General features: G+C 36.0%; 1 protein-coding gene across 1 annotated transcript in view; it reads right to left on the minus strand.

The window, feature by feature from the left end:
- Window positions 1-20898, minus strand: part of ABCA10 (ATP binding cassette subfamily A member 10) — a 79213-nt gene that overhangs the window by 46731 nt on the left and 11584 nt on the right. Inside the window, 4 exon segments of the mRNA XM_063718261.1 lie at window positions 187-297; window positions 1369-1427; window positions 5807-5975; window positions 20331-20478. Coding sequence (XP_063574331.1) covers window positions 187-297; window positions 1369-1427; window positions 5807-5975; window positions 20331-20478 — 487 coding nt within the window.

Here is a 20898-nt window from a genome sequence, read left to right on the forward strand (position 1 = left end):
ATACATGGAATGTCAAATAATAGTGGAATAGAGATACAAATGTTTTCATGAATTATGTACATATGAAATAAATATTTCCTGTTCTAAATTATTCAACTGTGTAACAAGTCCAATTTAGAGAAACATTTTTTACATAATCAAACCAATTTACAACTTGCTTCTTACTTTGTAAAACTGTTTTCTCACCTTCTGTAGAAACAGACAATCCACTAAGAATGTTTAGCAGTGTTGATTTACCAGCTCCATTATGCCCAAGTATTGCAGTGATCTGTCCTTCATATATGTCAAAAAATATGCCTGTTTTAGAATAAAAAGTGGAAATTAGATTTTGGATTATATGCAGATGGAATGGACCTTAAAATTGGAAAAGTAAAATATATCTCAGCATTTCATTTCATTGGTATTTTAATACATCCCCTATAAAATTATACATTTAATTGTATAAATTATGTATTCATGAAGACAAAGCTTCAATTTGGAGAAATTGCATCAAGACTGGGAATATAAATTTCTACCTTCTTGCTTCCTTCAAATCCTTTGAATGTCAAAGAATCTATACACTTAATATTAAATAATAAAGCAAAGACTACTAGAAATAAAAACAAAACATAGTTTATTTGCTTCCTAGGCAAAGGAAAGAAGTGTGGCTTAAGAAATTGTCTCCCTGAGGCTTGCAGAGCTTGAAACAGAAGGGCTGGGTGTAGAGAAAAGGGGGAGAGTTTATTTCATATTCGGAGGGAGGTAGAATTGATAAGGAAAACATTGGTAAAGTATCTCCTGGTACTGGTCATCATTTTGCTTTATATCACAAAAGTGTGGGCATGATATTTAGAAATATCTGCTGGGATCTAAGACATGTCACAGGCATTTTCACACATATGTGCCTAAGGCTTGACAACTTTTTCTTTAATGTTTGAAAACTTAACTCCACCGGAAAACAAGAATTCAGTTAGCATGCTGGAAATTTTAAAAGATTCTCTGCAGACAGAAAACAGAGGGAATTAGATTGTCAGAGCGTCAAAAATCAGGCAAACCACAGCCCAAAATAGACGATGAAGAGTTCTATGAAAGTAAAACCAGTTTCACTGATACTTCAAGCTTAGTTTGAGAAAGTCAGGTCAAAGATTATAAACCGGTATAAACAGTGCATTCCTATTTTTGAAAAAATATTTTATATATAAATGTATATATAGAAAAAAGATAATATATTATTGGTAATTATCCCTCATGGCAGAAACATATTTTTAATTTTTTTGTTTTCTCCATATCTATTCTCTAGTTTTCCACAATAATGATATTTTCATATCACAGAAATGTTTTTGTGTTTTAATTTGAAACATTATCAAACAATGAAGTTTTTCTTTTTACCTTGCAATGCTTCTACTTTTCCAGTCTTTCCATTATATTCTTTTTTAACATTTCTGATTCTGAAAGAAGATGAAGTAATTTTCAGGTAAATGCATTTTCTAATATTAATAACGCAGATTACAGTTCATAACTAAGCCTGAACTTCACAGTAAAGGGTATCACTCTCAGTGGGATCTAAGGAGGGCAGTAATAAAAGCCCTCCCCTCACCACTCCCAAAAGAGATTTACACAGACCTGTTAATACTCTTATCAAGCTTGGCATTTCCTATATTCCAGCTATTTCTCTAAGTTATCAAATGAATAAGGGAAAGCTAAAATTGAAAAAAAAAAAAAAAGAAGGAAAGAAGGAAGGGAGAGAAAGAAAAAAGGGAGAGAGGCTTTCCCTCAATCCTGAATCCCTCTCAATCATTATCTTTCACAGGCAAATTTGTCAGAATAATAATCTTTACTCCCTATTTCCATTGCTTTATCCCACATTTATTTCCCAACCTAAGACAACATAGCTTCTCACCATGCCACTCCACAAAAAACTATTCCCAATAAAATTCACCAGTGACCATTCTAGTTACCAAATCTAATGAACACTTTTTAGTCCTTATTTGATATACCTCATCACTGTTTTAAACTATTACTCACTCTTTTCTTTTCTTAAGTCTCTACCTCCCTGGCTTCTACACTTTGGTTCCACATCTTCCTCTTACTATTTTGTTTTGGCATACTTTATGGACTCCTTAAATTGGATTTTATACTTGACCAACTATTTTTCTTATTCTCAAACCTTTGCCATACAATCTTACCCACTCTAACGGCTTCAACTCCTACCTAAATTCTAATGATTCCCAAATTTGTGTTTTAGAGATTTCTTCAAAGTTTCAGATATTCTGCTTTTTGCTATATATCTACACTTGGATATCAAACTGAATGCATTATATTTTCCTCTAAACTGGCCCACTTCCATTCTCTATCTCAGTTAGAATTTCTACTATCTACCCAGGAACTCAAGCTAAGAGCCTCAGAGGCATCCTTAACTCTCTCTCTCTCCCTTTTTCACCCCATCCTGTGACCTACAAAATTATTACAATTTAACTTTAAGAATTTATGAATTTAACTTTATAAATCTATTTGAATTTATCTCTTTACCACTTTTCTTTTACATTCTTGCCCAGGCTCTTGTCATCTTTCACCTCAACCAGGACTATGACCTTTGTGCTTTATTTTTAATTGTCCCTTTTCTATCAGTAACAGTCTCTTTTCTTCTGCAATATGGAGGACATATCAGGGACTACATTTCACAGAACCCTCTTTTCAGTATCAGATTTTGCTAATGAGAAGAACTTGGGCAAGATTTGGAGAGCAGAAATGAAGCAAGGTCATTATTCTCGGGTCATGTGAGCCAAGCATATACGCAGGCTCAAGGTTTGCAGCAGCTTCTCAGACTTCTTGACAAGCACTGCTTTGCTACTGCAGACTGAGATAACTGGTGAGAGATTTCCCAGAAAATCCCTGACATTTGCAGCTGTATACTGACAAACTTCTTGAAAAACACCCATTTCTGTGCATCAGGCTAAGGTCCTCAGTGGCTATTTCCTGACTTTCTGGTTGTAACTTAACCTTCTCTCCTCTAACTCTTGTACATTTGTGAATCCCTAATCCCTGTATTAAACTCCTTTACTCCCACAATATTTCCAGCAACTCACTTTTCCTGACCAGACCTAGACTGATAAAATATCCTAAATATTTCCATTTCTCCAGTTGTGTCACCCTCAAATCCATTCTTCATAGAGCTGCCAAAGTGATCTATCAAAGTTCTGGTTACCTAATTTGCCTCCTTAAAATCATTCAGTGATTCCCCACACTATACAGGATAGCCTAATCTCCTTATCTTGGCAAGCAAAATCTTCCATGATCAGATTTGGTCCCTACCTCTTAAAGTTAACCTCTCTCTTTTCTTGTACTTTAAGGTCAGAAATGTTAGTTCCTTGTGTTCCCTAGATATACACACTGTGTCTTGCACTACTAGGTGGCTTATGCCATATCCCCTGTATGGAAGGACCTTCACATACCCCACCATACTTTATATGACCAAGACCTTTCTCTCTCATAAGACTTACCTTAAGAGTCACCTCCTTTTGACTTTCCCCACTACACTACACTAGGTTGGATGATCCTTCTTTATTTCTTTTAATTCTCTGTGTTCAGCTCTACTGCTTCTTTTATCAGTTATCTATTTTAGTGTCTATTTCCCTAGACTCCGCACTTCCTGAGGTTAAAGACTATCATTAATCTCTGTATCCTAATTCTAGCAGAGGGATTGATTAATGATGACTAAGTTAACAAAGTAATTAATTTGTCAATAGGAACAGTCTGGTCCAGAATGATCAAAGAGTTGCTGGTTTCAGGCATGTTAGGCCACTTCCTATAGAATGTTCCCTCTATCTCTAGGTACATATAGAGGAAACATCAAGGTGGATAACACTGTATGCAGGTTTAGACAGGCTAGAACTGTCACAATTATCTGAAAGTATACTCAATTCATATTAATGTCGTAAGGGCAAATCAGACCCAAGACTACTGAATAGGATGACTAGCATCAACCACTTAGGAGACCTAAATAACCGCTCTTCATACCATACAACAACACTCATCTCCATTGTTCACTGGATTAATATGGATCAAACTCATGATCCTGGGCATTTATTGAACCATGTCCTAAAAGACGAGCTTTCAGCCTGACAAAGGAGGAAATAATATAATTTAGTCCTAATTTAATTTGTTATGTGCAACAATACTAAATTTTCTGTTGTCATCGTAATTACTATAAGAATTAATACCAAAGAAAGTGATAAACTATAGCTACAGAATAGCTATAAAAGTCTTCATGCAGGAGATAGGACTTGAAAGACTACTAAAAATTATAGAATTTGAGAAATTTTCTCAACTCCAAGGAATAGAGAACTTTCACCTTGATCTTTTCATATTAGGTTATAGTATTCTCCTTCTCCTGTTGTCTCCTCCCTCATTTCCCACTGCTCCCAGATACTTTCACCAATCACCTTTTACATATCTGTTTCAAAATAACGTGAACTGATACAGGTATAACTGATTTAGTATATTTGGGATATTCCTAACAGCTAATATTTATTGAACACCTAGCAATGGGCCATGTAAAAGCTTTACATGTGATAGCTCATTGACTCTTTATGACAAATTGTGTATTATTGTTATGCTCATTTTTAAGATGAAGAAACTGAGGCACAGGAGGTTAATACTTTAGCTGAAATTAATAAGGGGCAAAGCGGATTTAAACCAGTTGGTTTAAACCTACAGACTACATCATAATCACTATGATCTACTGTCTCCTGAAAATATACTTTTAAAAAGATAACTTCACACAAATAGAATGTCACTTAAGAATACTGCCCAAAAATCTTGAATAAAATAAGCAAATACCTAGGGAAGTATGCACTAAATTATAGAAGAATCTTTTACTGATGGCTCTCCCTGCATTATTTCTTATTTGTTTACTTTCAGTCAATCAAACCAGTTTGAATGTACAACTAACATTTATGCAGTTTATATTATGTAACAGGCATATATGCTTAATTATCCTATTGATTATTTATATTATTAAAGATGAAAGAGAGGCATTCTATTCTATTTATTTATTTACTTTTGAGACAGGGTCTGGGTCTGTCGCCCAGGCTGGAGTGCAAGTGGCGCCATACTGGCTCACTGCAAACTCCACCTCTTGGGCTCAAGCCATCTTCCCATGTTCCCAGTAGCTGGGACTACAGGCACGCACCACCATGCCTGGCTAATTTTTGTATTTTTTGTAAAGACAGGGTTTTGCCATGTTGCTCAGGCTGGTCTCAAACTCCTGAGCTCAAGTGATCCGCCCACCTGAGCCTACAGAAGTACTGGGATTACAGGTGTGAGCCACTGCACCTGGCCATATATTCTAAGAAATGAATGAAAAAGAAGCTTAGCTAGCTCATATAGTTTAACTGAAAGTCACAAAGCTATTAAATTGTGAAGAGACATTTTGACTTCAAAATTTCAGTCCCTATACTCCCTACAGGAAGATAGTCTAAGTTTGAAAAACGTGTATAATATATACTTATATACTGCATATGTATACATATACATAACATAGACGTGTGTGTGTTAGAAGACAAAGCAGAGAGGGAGTATAAGTAGTGGGAGATGATAATACGGAAGACAGAAGATGAGAGGCAAGAAAATGATAGGTCTCTTAAATTTTACTGTTGATAGTATCAACAGTATTTGCTTTGAAAATGGTGAATGAGAAGAATTTAGGATGATGGCAGAGAAATAATAAAAAGAAAAGAACACATCATCTATATCAACATTTGACCTGCAGCTTCGTTTACTAACCTTTCACCTATAAGTGTACATAGTCATGTAATTTCTTAGTTACCTTATGGCTTCTTTTCCATGGAATTCTGGAGACACCAGTTCAAAAGAATCATCAGAGGAATGCTCAGGATTTATTTCATTCTCAAAGATTTCATGATGAGTATTTTGATGTTTGGACCAAAACGAAGACTTAAGGAAAAATAATGGAGAATCCCCATGGCCATCTTTATCTAATTAATCAAGATACAATTACATATTGCATCAATTATACCACATCAATAAAAAGGGACATCTGTCCTCTACTTGATATCAATTTTGAACTTAAGTTATTTATCTTGGGCATTTATATTTATAATATATTTTTCTTTTTTTTTTTTTGAGATAGTCTCGCTCTGTTGCCCAGGCTGGAGTGCAATGGCGTGATCCGGGCTCACCGCAACCTCCGCCTCCCAGGTTCAAGCGATTCTCCTGCCTCAGCTTCCCGAGTAGCTGGAATTACAGGCACCTGCAACCATGCCCAGCTGATTTTTGTATTTTTATTAGAGACAGGGTTTCACCATGCTGGCCAGGCTGGTCTCGAACTCCCGACCTCAGGTGATCCACCCGCCTCAGCCTCCCAAAGTGCTGGGATTACAGGCGTGAGCCACCGCGCCCAGCTATAATGTTAAAAATAAAGGATTACAGGTGCATTAAAGTTAAGACAGTGCTGTGGCTTTCGTTAAGTTATCAGCTATGATTGACAAAAATAAAAGAGCTTATGAAAGGGAATACAGTTCTAGCTGTAGGGAATCATATTAAACATCAAGAACTTCACTTTTTGGATTTCCAGACATTTGGATGCTAAAAAAAGAGATGTGTAAGCTGATCCTGCCATAGCATATGAAGATATATTATTTTGATAATATAGAAAAAAACAAATATTGAAAATAGTGAGTATATAATTCGCTGTAAAATAAAAGAGAACTTTTTTCCAAGTCCTTAGAATACAACAAAAGCACAAAAATGAACATATTAAGAATGTAAAGGTAGACATAAGGCTGGACAACTGTTGTCAAATAGGAAAAGGACATAGAAAGGAAGAAAATTAAAATTAAAGGATCAGATGTAGGAAGCATGGGAAATTTTAATTCATTAGAAAAATTAAATAAGCACAGATTAAATTGTTTCTGCCTCAAGTCTTCTCATGTTTTACTTTATATAAATTTTTTTCAATCAGATACATAGATAATTCTTTAACTTTTTATGACCTGGAATTATACAGGGATCTTTATCAAGAGATAGTTCATTTCATTCTCAGGTAGAAGGGGCTCTACGTACAATCAATTAAAAATGGCTTGACAGTTAAATGGACTTATATGTATTAGAGTAGAAAATACAAGTGCAGATCTAAAGAAGGAAAGAGAATAATTGGGATGGTGTTTTAATGATATATCCACAAAACAGGAATTTATTGATGGTAAGAAGAGGAAATTTAAAAGATTTTTCAGAAACTATAGGATAACTGAAACAATACAGAATTTTCACATGTAATATTTCACTGCAAGCTGTTACTGAAAGCTAATATAATGTAGGGGGATGGAGCTGAGCAAAAGAAGAGCTAAAGAAGAAGAGACACAACATATAAACTTCTTGATGTATGAAAGCAAAAGATGTTGATGACATGTAGAAAAATATATGGGAAAGAATGGAAAAGTTACAGATAGAAATTCTTTGACAAGAGAAATGAAAATAGTATTGTGGTTTTAGAGATATTATGTGGGAGAGAAGAAATGTTCAAAGATGAAAATATGTAAACATATCTAGAGTTGAACTAGCCGAAAAGAGAAATTACACTATGAAAAAACAAAGAAAAAATTTTAGAAGGGGAAACAAATTAAAATTCAAAAATGAATTCATTTTATTCATAGAAATTATAGTATTTTTAAAAACATATCAAAAATCAAACTAATGTTTTATATTCTTGTTTTGCTACTACTGTAGTTATTGCCTGTTCTGGTCAGTGCCTCACCCCTAGTAGCCAAAGCCGGAAACCAGTGAGCCATTCTCATCTCTTTTCCCTCTCTCTCACTTCCCCCAACTTCTATGTAATTAACCACCAAATCAAATTTCTATTACCTAAGCATCTCGTGAATCTGTTCTCCCCTCTGCATTACAATGACATCTTAATTTGATCCTCTCAAACAGATTCGTATCCACCTGCTTGGAGCCCATTCTTCATGCAGCTGCCAGAGAGAGCTTCCTAAAATGCAAATCTCACCAGTGAAAGAGCCTACATACACTACTACTTCAGTCTGTCTCCATTTTTTGCACCAGTCGTTCTAATGCTTTTGGATTTTTTGTACAAATGATATTTCAAGAAACAAATATATTGTGTTAAGGATAGTTTAAAAGCCTATCTGCTATGCTATAACCATCACTGCAAAAATAAAATGATACTTTCACTACAAAATACAGATAGAGAAAAGCTATGATCTCACAATAGAGAAGACAATTTCAAATTAAAGAATTAAGGTATATAAATAAATTTCACACTCTTTCTCTTATCTGACAAGGTGAAAATTTTGTCACAGATCATCACCAATACTTGAGTTGCCCAAGAGGACACAATCCAAAATTCTCTACATTCCCTATCAAGTGAAAATTATGACCAGGCACCTACAGAGGGGCTTAATTGGAGACAAGCCTCAGAATCTCAGGGATCTTTACATGCTATATTGTCCTGTGCCATGTGCATTTGGAAAAATCTCCCTGTAATTATTGTAAACTGGTTAATAATTTCTACATCATAGACTCCTACTATGCACCAGCTCTGCCAAACAACTTTTAATTTCCCTTATGATATACTATTTCACATTGCTGGGTACACACGCTGGTGACTATATGGCTGGATAACTGTTGTCAAATAGGAAAGGATATAGAAAGGAAGAAAATTAAAATGTATTGCTGGGCATACATGCTGTTGACAATATGGCTGTGGACAAAATGTGTTTTCAAGACTCTTTAAGATGATTTGTTTTTAAGACTCTTCTCCACAAGATAAACTTATCCTCTAAATGCAATTTGAGGTGTTTCCTCCATACCTTTTCTAATTTGACAACCCTAGAACTTACCCTCTCATGGAACCTTGCGGTATCCTCTCTTATTACACTTCTTACACTACATTTAACTACTAATTTACATAAGTAATTCCAATGCTAACTGCAAAAGCCTTGAAGACTCAGACTGTTAACCCATCGTAGGCTTCAATAAGCAGTTACATTTTAAATGGATAAGTAGATTCAATCTGATGTCTAATTGGTATAGATACCATTAGCAATTCTTGGCTTGTTTTGGTTCAGTAAAAGAATTATAAATGTAAAAACATTTACATATAACCTGGTCTAAAAATAAAGATTTGAAAGATGCTTATAAAAATTTAGATTGACCAGGCACAGTGGCTCACGCCTGTAATCCCAGCACTTTGGGAGACCAAGACAGCTAAATGGCTTGAGGCCAGGAGTTTGAGACCAGCCTGGATAACAGGGCAAAACCCCATATCTACAAAATTACCAAAATTAGCTGGGTGTGGTGGTGTGTGCTGGTAGTTCCAGCTACTGGGGAGGCTGAGGTGGGAGGATTGCTTGAGTCTGGGAGGCGGAGGTTGCAGTGAGCTGAGATCGTACCACTGCACTCCAGCCTGGGTGACACAGTGAGACCCTGTCTCAAAAAAAATTATAGATTATACAAACAGGAATTGAAAGGAAAAAGTCAAATTCAATTTTCCCAGGTTTAAAGATTACTTGTGCTTCTGGGCAGTGGGGCTGGGGGAATATTGGAAAAGAAAAACAAGATGACTATGAATAAATGAAGGACTTAAAGAAACATGAAAATGTTGCCTATTAAAAGCTAATTAAAGTCTAGAGATGAGGAATTTGTGTTACCATATTAATTATCAAAAAGCTCTCAGTTTGATGTAAAACTTGTAATTCTAATCACAACAGAAGATCATGAAGGGGAAACAGTAAAAGCACAAATGTAATATCCCTAGAATTACCATAAGTCTGGAGTTTCTATCTTTATATCTAACTGTTATAATTGAGCTTCATAGTAGACGGAATTTGAGCATACAATGTCTGTGAACAAAGAACATTATTGTTTTTATTAAAGCTTAAAAACCCATCATCATGTTGTAGAAACCTACATTAAATTTAGGACCTCCAGAAATTAGGTAGATACAAATGATACAGAAAATGTGACTCTAGATTAATACTTTTCTTTTAAACAATATATTCTATGTAAAATTTGTCCCCTGACATGCTCAGAGGTATCATTTAAAGGAAAAAAATGAAGTTGGTACAGCAGACATCAACAAGGTGTGGAACAGGACTTCCCAACACTTGTTCCCCAGCGGAAACATTAACTTGAAACAACTATCCACACTCAAAAATACCTTCACAAGGGCTAAGGAAACCAGCTGACAGAGCACAGCACCTGAGTGTAGTAGCTCAGAAATAAGAAAAGATGCATTGAAGAGGGCAGAAAGGACAGTTTTACAACAGCTGTGCCACCCCTTCCCAACCTGTCAGGCAGCACAGCATGAAAAGAGATACTCACCACTTGAGGAAATGAGAGATTGTTTCCTGTCTGTGCAAAAGCATTTTAGTTTGATGTAGACTCTGTCACATACCATATACAAATTGGTCCCAACTTGCAAAGCTTCAACTTACGATTTTTCAACTTTTCAATGGGTTTATTGGGATGAAATGCCATCATAAGTTGAGGAACATCTGTACAAAAATCAACTCAAAATGGCGTAAAGACTTAAAAGTAAAACCTGAAACTGTAAAACTACTAGAAGGAAACAGGTGAGGAGGGAGATTCATGACATTGGTTTGGGCAATGATTTTTTTTGGATAGGACCCCAGAAGCATGAGCAACAAAACAAAAGTAAACACATGGGATTACATCAAACTAAAAAGCTTTTTCACAGCCAGGAAAGGAATTAACAGAGTAATTAGAAAATATTTGCAAATGATACATCTGATAAAAGGTTAATATACAAAATATACAGCAAACTCAATAGTAAGAAAAAATAACCCAATTTGAAAATGAGCAAAGGACCTAAATAAACATTTCTGAAAAGAAGACATAAAAATGGCCAAGAAGCCAGGGCAATTAGGCAGGAGAAGGAAATAAAGGGTATTCAATTAGGAAAAGAGGAAGTCAAATTGTCCCTGTTTGCAGATGACATGATTGTATATCTAGAAAACCCCATTGTCTCAGCCCAAAATCTCCTTAAGCTGATAAGCAACTTCAGCAAAGTCTCAGGATACAAAATCAATGTACAAAAATCACAAGCATTCTTATACACCAATAACAGACAAACAGAGAGCCAAATCATGAGTGAACTCTCATTCACAATTGCTTCAAAGAGAATAAAATACCTAGGAATCCAACTTACAAGAGATGTGAAGGACCTCTTCAAGGAGAACTACAAACCACTGCTCAAGGAAATAAAAGAGGATACAAACAAATGGAAGAACATTCCATGCTCATGGATAGGAAGAATCAATATTGTGAAAATGGCCATCCTTCCCAAGGTAATTTACAGATTCAATGCCATCCCCATCAAGCTACCAATGACTTTCTTCACAGAATTGGAAAAAACTACTTTAAAGTTCATATGGAACCAAAAAAGAGCCTGCATTGCCAAGTCAATCCTAAGCCAAAAGAACAAAGCTGGAGGCATCACACTATCTGACTTCAAACTATACTACAAGGCTACAGTAACCAAAACAGCATGGTACTGGTACCAAAACAGAGATATAGATCAATGGAACAGAACAGAGCCGTCAGAAATAATGCCACATATCTACAACTATCTGATCTTTGACAAACCTGAGAAAAACAAGAAATGGGGAAAGGATTCCCTATTTAATAAATGGTGCTGGGAAAACTGGCTAGCCATATGCAGAAAGCTGAAACTGGATCCCTTCCTTACACCTTTTACAAAAATCAATTCAAGATGGATTAAAGACTTAAATGTTAGACCTAAAACCATAAAAACCCTAGAAGAAAACCTAGGCATTACCATTCAGGACATAGGCATGGGCAAGGACTTCATGTCTAAAACACCAAAAGCAATGGCCACAAAAGCCAAAATTGACAAATGGGATCTAATTAAACTCAAGAGCTTCTGCACAGCAAAAGAAACTACCATCAGAGTGAACAGGCAACCTACAGAATGGGAGAAAATCTTCGCAACCTACTCATCTGACAAAGGGCTGATATCCAGAATCTACAATGAACTCCAAAAAATTTACAAGAAAAAAACAAACAACCCCATCAAAAAGTGGGCGAAGGACATGAACAGACACTTCTCAAAAGAAGACATTTATGCAGCCAAAAAACACATGAAAAAATGCTCACCATCACTGGCCATCAGAGAAATGCAAATCAAAACCACAATGAGATACCATCTCACACCAGTTAGAATGGCAATCATTAAAAAGTCAGGAAACAACAGGTGCTGGAGAGGATGTGGAGAAATAGGAACACTTTTACACTGTTGGTGGGACTGTAAACTAGTTCAACCCTTGTGGAAGTCAGTGTGGTGATTCCTCAGGGATCTAGAACTAGAAATTCCATTCGACCCAGCCATCCCATTACTGGGTATATACCCAAAGGACTATAAATCATGCTGCTATAAAGACACATGCACACGTATGTTTATTGCGGCATTATTCACAATAGCAAAGACTTGGAACCAACCCAAATGTCCAACAATGATAGACTGGATTAAGAAAATGTGGCACATATACACCATGGAATACTATGCAGCCATAAAAAATGATGAGTTCATGTCCTTTGTAGGGACATGGATGAAATTGGAAATCATCATTCTCAGTAAACTATCGCAAGAACAAAAAACCAAACACGGCATGTTCTCACTCATAGGTGGGAATTGAACAATGAGAACACATGGACACAGGAAGGGGAACAGCACACTTCGGGGACTGTTGTGGGGTGGGGGGAGGGGGGAGGGATAGCATTGGGAGATATACCTAATGCTAGATGATGAGTTAGTGGGTGCAGCGCACCAGCATGGCACATGTATACATATGTAACTTACCTGCACATTGCGCACATGTACCATAAAACCTAAAGTATAATAATAATAATAATTAAAAAAAAGAAAAAAAAATGGCCAAGAAGAATATGAAAAAGTACTCAACATCACTAATCATCAGGGAAATGCAAATTAAAACCACAATGTGATAGCACCTCACATCTGTTGCAAGGGATGCTATCGAAAAGATGAAAGGTAAAAAGTGTTGGCAAGGATGTGGAGAAAAGGGAAGTCTTGCCACTGTTGGTGAAAATGTAAATTAGTACAACCATTATGAAAAACATGATGGAGGTTCCCAAAAAGGTAAAAATAGAACTACCATATGATTGAGCAATTACACTTCTGGTATACATCCTAAGGGAAGGAAGCCATTACACTGAAGAGATATCTGCACTCCCATATTCATTGTAGCATTATTCACAATAGTCAAGATATGAAAACAACAAACTCAGTGTCCATCAATGGATAAATGGATAAAGAAATTGTGATATATATATATATACAATAGAATACTATTTAGCTTGCAAAAGGAAGGAAATTTTGTCATTTTTGACAACATGCATGAACCTGGAGATACATTATGTTAAGTAAAGTAAGCCAGATACAGAAATATAAATACCACATGATCTCATTTATATGTAGAATCTAAAAAGTGGAACAAACTGAAATAGAGAATAGAATCTTGGCTCCCAGGGCCTGGCAGAGGGTGGAGAGAGGGCAGGGGTTGGAGAGGTTGGGAAGATGTTTGTTAGTCAAAGGATACAAAATTTTAGTTAGATAGGAGGAATAAACTCAAGAGACCCATTGTACAACATGTTGACTATAGTGAATAACAAATGTATTTTGAAAATTGCTAAGAGAGTAGATTTTAAGTGTTCTCACCACAAAGAATAAGTATATGAGGTAATGGATATGTTAATTAGCTAGATTTGGCTAAGTTCACAATGTATACTATTTCAAAACATCATGTGTACATGGTAAATATATCAAGTTTTCGGCAATTAAATTAATTATTTTAAAAAAGATTTTGTGGTCAATAAAGTATAGAGACAGTGAATTACTAATTACATTTTATAAGAATGTATTAGGAGGCCAGGAGCGGTGGCTCACGCCTGTAATCCCAGCACTTTGGGAGGCTGAGGTGGGCAGATCAAGAGGTCAGGAGATCAAAACCATCCTGGCTAACACGGTGAAAGCCCATCTCTACCAAAAATACAAAAAAATTAGCTGGGCGTGGTGGCAGGTGCCTGTAGTCCTAGCTATTCGGGAGGCTGAGGCAGGAGAATGGCGTGAACCCGGGATGTGGAGCTTGCAGCGAGCCGAGATCGTGCCACTGCACTCCAGCCTGAGGGGACAGGGCGAGACTCTGTCTCAAAAAAAAAAAAAAGAATGTATTAGGAAAAAAATTATGTTTACTACAGAAAACCAAAAATTTAGTATGGCACAGAATTATAAAACAGAAAAAATTTAACTTTGGCAATATACAACTTATTTCTTCCTCTACCCACTACAAAGAATTCTCATTTTGTCTGCTAGGTTCCTGAGCTTTGGGGGCTAAAGAAAATTAATTTGATTTATATTATAAAGGGTAACGAATGATGGACAAAGGATAAAACAAGAGATTCCAAAAGGAAGAAAGGAATGAGAAAATAGAGTAGAGCCTCAACCAATTAGTTGGAGGACACTTTTAAGAATTTAGATGCCAGGCACAGTGGCTCACATTTGTAATCCCAGCACTTTAGGTGGCCAAGGTGGGAGCATCCCTTGAGGCCAGGAGTTTGAGACCAGCCTGGGCAACATAGCAAGACCCCACCTCTACAAAAAAAATTTAAAACAAATTAGTCTGGTGTGGTGGCACATGTCTGTGGTCCCAGCTACGGAGAAGGCTGAGGTGGGAGGATAGCTTGAACCTGGGAGGTCAAGGCTGCAGTGAGCTATGATGGCACCACTCCACTTCAGCCTGGGTAGCAGGGAGACTCTGTCTTCAAAAAAAATAAAAAGAATTTAGAGAACAGGGTGTTTTTAATGCTCTTGCCACATGTATAAGTGACAGAATGAGTGCATACAGAAGTAGACAAGCTTTAGGATTTGAAGTTCAATTTTGCCTGTTTGAAAAATAACATTAAAGTAATCTTTTAAATTATTAAATATGAGAGTGCTTTCACTGTGACCTGTACCAAGTTAGGGCAACATGTTAAGATAGTTTTATATGGGTTATGTATGCTACACGCTGCTCTTTAGTCAAAAGAAGAAACTTTATCTAATTAGAGAATTCAATTCATTTCTTCACAGGAATAATTTTTCAAAGTAATTTTGAAGCCAATTTGCCACATACATAAGAAATTACTCATATGAACATGATACATCATGAAATTGGAAAAGAAAATTGTATTATTTGCCAGTAAGAAGCATAGGGACTAAACTGTAAATGATAGTACAATAAAGATTAAGCAAATATAAAACAAGTCTAGAAGAAAGCTATAAATATTTTTCAAATAAAATACCTGAATTAGAAACCAGATGAATATACTAAAATAAGTAGGGTTTGAAAATGACAGTAATAGTCAGATTCTGACGTGTAAGAAATTATGTGTGAGGAAAACATAGATTTTTTATGGAGCTAAATAAGTACAGTCACGTGTCACTGAACAATGGGGATACCTTCTGAGAAATGTGTCATTTTGTCATTGTGCACTCTATAAACCTAATGATATAGTCTACTACACACCTAGGCTATGTGGTAGCCCATGGCTCCTAGACTACAAACCTGTACAGCATGTTACTGTACTCTGTACTGTAGGAAATTGTAACACAATCTTATCATATCTAAACATGGAAAAGGTACAGTAAAAATATGGGATTATGATCTTATGTGACCACTGTGGTATCTGTAGTCCATCATTGACAAAAACATTGTTATGCAGCACATGACTGTACATTAGGTTTTAGGATTATATGTGCACACGCTATATACAAATTTTATAGTCATTTAAAAGCCATCTGTAGAGCTTATGCTATTACTTTATTATTATTATTATTATTATTTCAATAGTTTTGAGGGAAAAGGTGGTATTTGGTTACATGGATAAATTATTTAGTGGTTATTTCTGAGATTTTGGTGTACACATCACCTGAGCACTGTACACTGCAGCCAATGTGTAGTCTTTTATCCTTCAACCCTTCATCCTTCCCTCCAAGTCCCCAAAGTTCATTATATTATTCACATGCTTTTGCATCCTCATAGCTTAGCTCCCACTTATAAGCAAGAGCATATGATGTTTGGTTTTCCATTCCTGAGTTAACTTCACTCAGAATAATGGTCTCTGACTCCATCCAGGTTGCTGCAAATGCCATTATTTCATTCCTTCTTATGGATGAGTAGTATTTCATTATATATATGTATGTACATATATATATAATGGCATATATATATGCCACATATATATGCCATATATATATATATATATATATGCCATATTTCCTTTACCCACTCATTGATTGATGGGCATTTGGGCTGGTCCTATATTTTTGCAATACCACTTTACTCCTGCAAAATGGCCATAATTTAAAAAATCAAAAAAGAATAGATGTTGGCACAGATGGCGTGAGAAGGGAACACATTTACACTGCTCGTGGGAATGTAAACTTGTACAACCACTATGGAAAACAGTACGGAGATTCCTTAAAGAGCTAAAAGTGGAACTACCCTTTGATCCAGCAATCCTACTACTAGTTATCCACCCAGAGGAAAAGAAATCACTATATGAAAAAGACACTTGCATATGAATGTTTATTGCAGCACAATTTGCAATTGCAAAAATAGCTTTAAATAATGCCATTATTTCATTCCTTTTTAATGGCTGAGTAGTATCCTATGGTGTATATATATATCATATATATACATCATATATATATCATATATATACATCATATATATATCATATATATACATCATATATATATCATATATATACATCATATATATATCATATATATACATCATATATATATCATATATATACATCATATATATATCATATATATACATCATATATATATCATATATATACATCATATATATATATACACCACATTTTCTTTATCCACTCGTTGGTTGATAGCATCTAATGTTCATCAGAGATATTGGTCTGTAGTTTTCTTTTTTTGTTATGTCCTTTCCTGGTTTTGGTATTAGGGTGATCCTGGCTTCATAGAATGACTTAGGGAGGATTCCCTCTTTCTCTATCTTTTGAAATAGTGTCAATAGGATAGATACCAATTCTTCTCTGAGTGTCTGACAGAATTCAGCTATGAATCCATCTGTTCCTGGACTCTTTGTGGGGGGGAGGGGAATATTTTAATTACCATTTCAATCTCACTGCTTGTTATTGGTCTGTTCAGGGTTTCTATTTCTTCCTGGTTTAATCTAGAAGGGTTGTATATTTCCAGGAATTTATCCGTCTCCTGTAGGTTTTCTAGTTTTTGCACATAAAGGTGTCCATAGTGGCTTTGAATGATCTTTTGTACTTCTGTGTTATCAGTTGTAATATCTCTCATTTCATTCCAAATTGAGCATATTTGGATCTTCTCTCTTTTCTTGGTGAATCTTGCTAATGGTCTATCAATTTTGTTCAACTGTTCAAAGAACCAGCTTTTTGTTTCATTTATTTTTTGTATTTTTTGTTTCAATTTCATTTAGTTCTGCTCTGATCTTGGGGATTTCTTTTCTTCTGCTGGGTTTGGGTTTGGTTTGTTTTTGTTTCTCCAGTTCCTTGAGGTGTGACCTTAGATTGTCTATTTGTGCTCTTTCAGACTTTTTGATGTAGGTATTTTATGCCATGAACTTTCTTCTTAGCACTGCTTTTTCTGTATCGCAGGGGTTTTGATAAGTTGTGTCACTATTATCATTAGGTTGAAAGAATTTTTAAATTTCCATTTTTATTTCATTGTTGACCCAACAATCATTCAGGAGCAGGTTCTTTAATTTCCGTGTGTTTGCGTGGTTCCACTGTGGTCTGAGACAGTACTTGATATAATGTTGATTTATTGAGACTTGTTTTGTTGCTTATCATATGGTCTATCTTGGAGAATGTTCCATGTGCTGATGAACAGAATGTATATTCTGCAGTTGTTGGGTAGAATATTCTGTAAATATTTGTTAAGATCAGGGTATACTTTAAGACCATTGTTTCTTTTTTTTTTCTATTATTATTATTATTATTATTATTATAATTTAGGTTTTATGGTACATGTGCGCAATGTGCAGGTAAGTTACATATGTATACATGTGCCATGCTGGTGCGCTGCACCCACCAACTCGTCATCTAGCATTAGGTATATCTCCCAGTGCTATCCCTCCCCCCTCCCCCCACCCCACAACAGTCCCCGAAGTGTGATGTTCCCCTTCCTGTGTCCATGTGTTCTCATTGTTCAATTCCCACCTATGAGTGAGAATATGCGGTGTTTGGTTTTTTGTTCTTGCGATAGTTTACTGAGAATGATGATTTCCAATTTCATCCATGTCCCTACAAAGGACATGAACTCATCATTTTTTATAAGACCATTGTTTCTTCGTTAACTTTCTATCTTGATGACCTGTTCAGTGCTGTCAGTGGAGTATTGAAGTCCCCCACTATTATCATGTTGCCATTTATCTCATTTCTTAGGTCTAGTAGTAATTGTTTTTATAAATTTGGGAGCTCCAGTATTAGGTGCACACAGATTTAGGACTGTGATATTTTCCTGTTGGACTAGTCCTTTTATTATTATATAATGTCCCTCTTTGTCTTTTTTAACTGTTGTTGCTTTAAAGTCTTTTTGTCTGATATAAGAATAGCTACTCCTGTGTCCATTTGCATGGAATATCTATTCCCACCCCTTTACCTTAAGTTTATGTGAGTCCTTATGTGTTGGATGAGTCTCTTGAAGACAGCAGATACTTGGTTGGTGAATTTTTATTCATTCTGCTATTCTGTATCTTTTAAGTGGCACATTTAGGCCATTTACATTCAATGTGGGTATTAAGATGTGAGGTACTATGCTATTCATCATGCTGGTTTTCTAGAATGCTGGTTATGCTAGCAGTGAATTTGCCACGTGGGCAGACTCAGGACCTCTGGTTAGCCAGGGTGTTGCAAGTGGTAGAATTATCTGTTGTTTTCTCCTTCTTTGGTGCAGGATAGTTCTGTTATGACTCTGCGTAATGGCTTGAGTTGGTTGGCCTCCAACCAGGAGGTGCAACTTTCAAGACAGCACCAGCTGCAGTAGTGCCCTACAGTGGCCAGGATAAGTACTCTGGTTTCTCAGGCTGTGGGTGGGGCCATAGAGCTCCCAAGAGTTTGTGTCTTTTGTCTTTAGCTACCAGCGGTGGGGGGGGTGGGGGGGGGCGGGGAGAATAAAAACCATCAGGTCGGGGCAGGGTTAGGCATGTCTGAGCTCAGACTTTCCTTTGGTGGGGCTTGCTGTGACCACCGTTGGGGACAGGTTTGCAGGCGGGGAGAGGGTGGTTCTCAGACCAATGGTGTTATGTTCCCAGGGGAATTATGGCTACTTCTGCTGCATCATACAGATAGCCAGCAAAGTGGGGGAAAGCCAGGAGTGACAGGCCTCATCCAGCTCCCACACAGTCAGCAAGGCCAGTCTCACTCCCACTGTGCCCCCACAACAGCACTGAGTTTATATTCAGGCATCCAGTGAGCAAGGCTGAGATCTTGCCCCAGGCTATAAGCCTCCCCGCTGAGAAAGCAAGCAGGGCTCTCAGGCCTGGCTGGGCCCTCCCCACCTGCCCACACCTTTGGCTGTTGCTTCTGTGCTAGTATCTACACTTCCTGTTCAACCCCCTAACCAACCCCACCCTGGCCCCTTCCGATTCTGCTCAGGAAAATTCGTGCTCAAAGTTATTACAAAGTTCGGCTAGGAGCTTCCTTCACTCTGTGGCCCCTCCCCTATTTTATAACTTTTAATAACATTATAGAAAGCATTCTTATTGGACTGATGTTTCCACAAAAGGGAGAGAATAAGAAATAATCCATTAACTTCATATTGTGTTTCCTTCTTCATATTTTTGAGATTCGGAAGAACAAGTATACTTGAGCCAAATATTAACAAGAACCAATTAATGAACTATTTTACATAAGTGAGTTCAATTTAGGCACTAAAAAGCATCATTATTCAATAGATGATTTAAATCTTTTCCTCCCTCTCTCCAACTAAAACACATACCGACACACATACATCCTACCTTTACGAAAGATAAAAACCAAAATAAACACAGTTCCTTTTAATTAAAATGATTTTTAAAAATAATTCCGTTCATACCATTAAATAGTAAAATGGAAATGAGGAAATTCTATTGTTTTGAAATTTTTTCTCCTCTACTATCAGAAATGCTTCTTGAGTTACAAATAAACAGATATTAATACATGTTTTAAGAAATAGAATTGCTTTAAATTTAACTTTAACCATACTATTAACTTACCAGGTAAAACTCGCTCAAAATATAATGTGAATATCAAATAGAAAAGAGTATCAAATGCCAAAATGAAGAAAGTGGCTATCATTTTGTATGACTCCCCAGAGGGATCAGGAAAAATAACACCATTTAAGTAATTATCCAGGCGTGTAATCTGAGATTTAAAAGAAAAAAATAAAATGTTAGATGAACTTATAAAACTATATAAAACAATTTTTTTTAAAAAAATAGTGGTACCTATACATATGTAATTAATATTTTAATACCTTTTCAAACATGCACAGTAAAGGTGCTATTAGTATTGTTGCTTTTTAAAAATAGAAGTATTCTCACAAAATTGTAAAATGTTATATATGAAAGTAAAACAAAAAAGAGAAATGTAAAACAAAAAAGAGAAATCACGGGTATTTTAAGAAAGAAAATACGGAGAAGTAGACAAGCAACCAAATATAACATACTTTGGGAAGGAAAACTTGAAGTCGGCAACATAATTGGAGCCCATTTAAAGAAACATAAAAATTCTAAGTAGAAGATATTGCAGAAACATTCAATTATTAAATAAATATTGAACACT

The sequence above is a fragment of the Pongo abelii genome, chromosome 19 (assembly GCF_028885655.2).
Source record: "Pongo abelii isolate AG06213 chromosome 19, NHGRI_mPonAbe1-v2.0_pri, whole genome shotgun sequence".
Lineage (NCBI taxonomy): Eukaryota > Metazoa > Chordata > Mammalia > Primates > Hominidae > Pongo > Pongo abelii.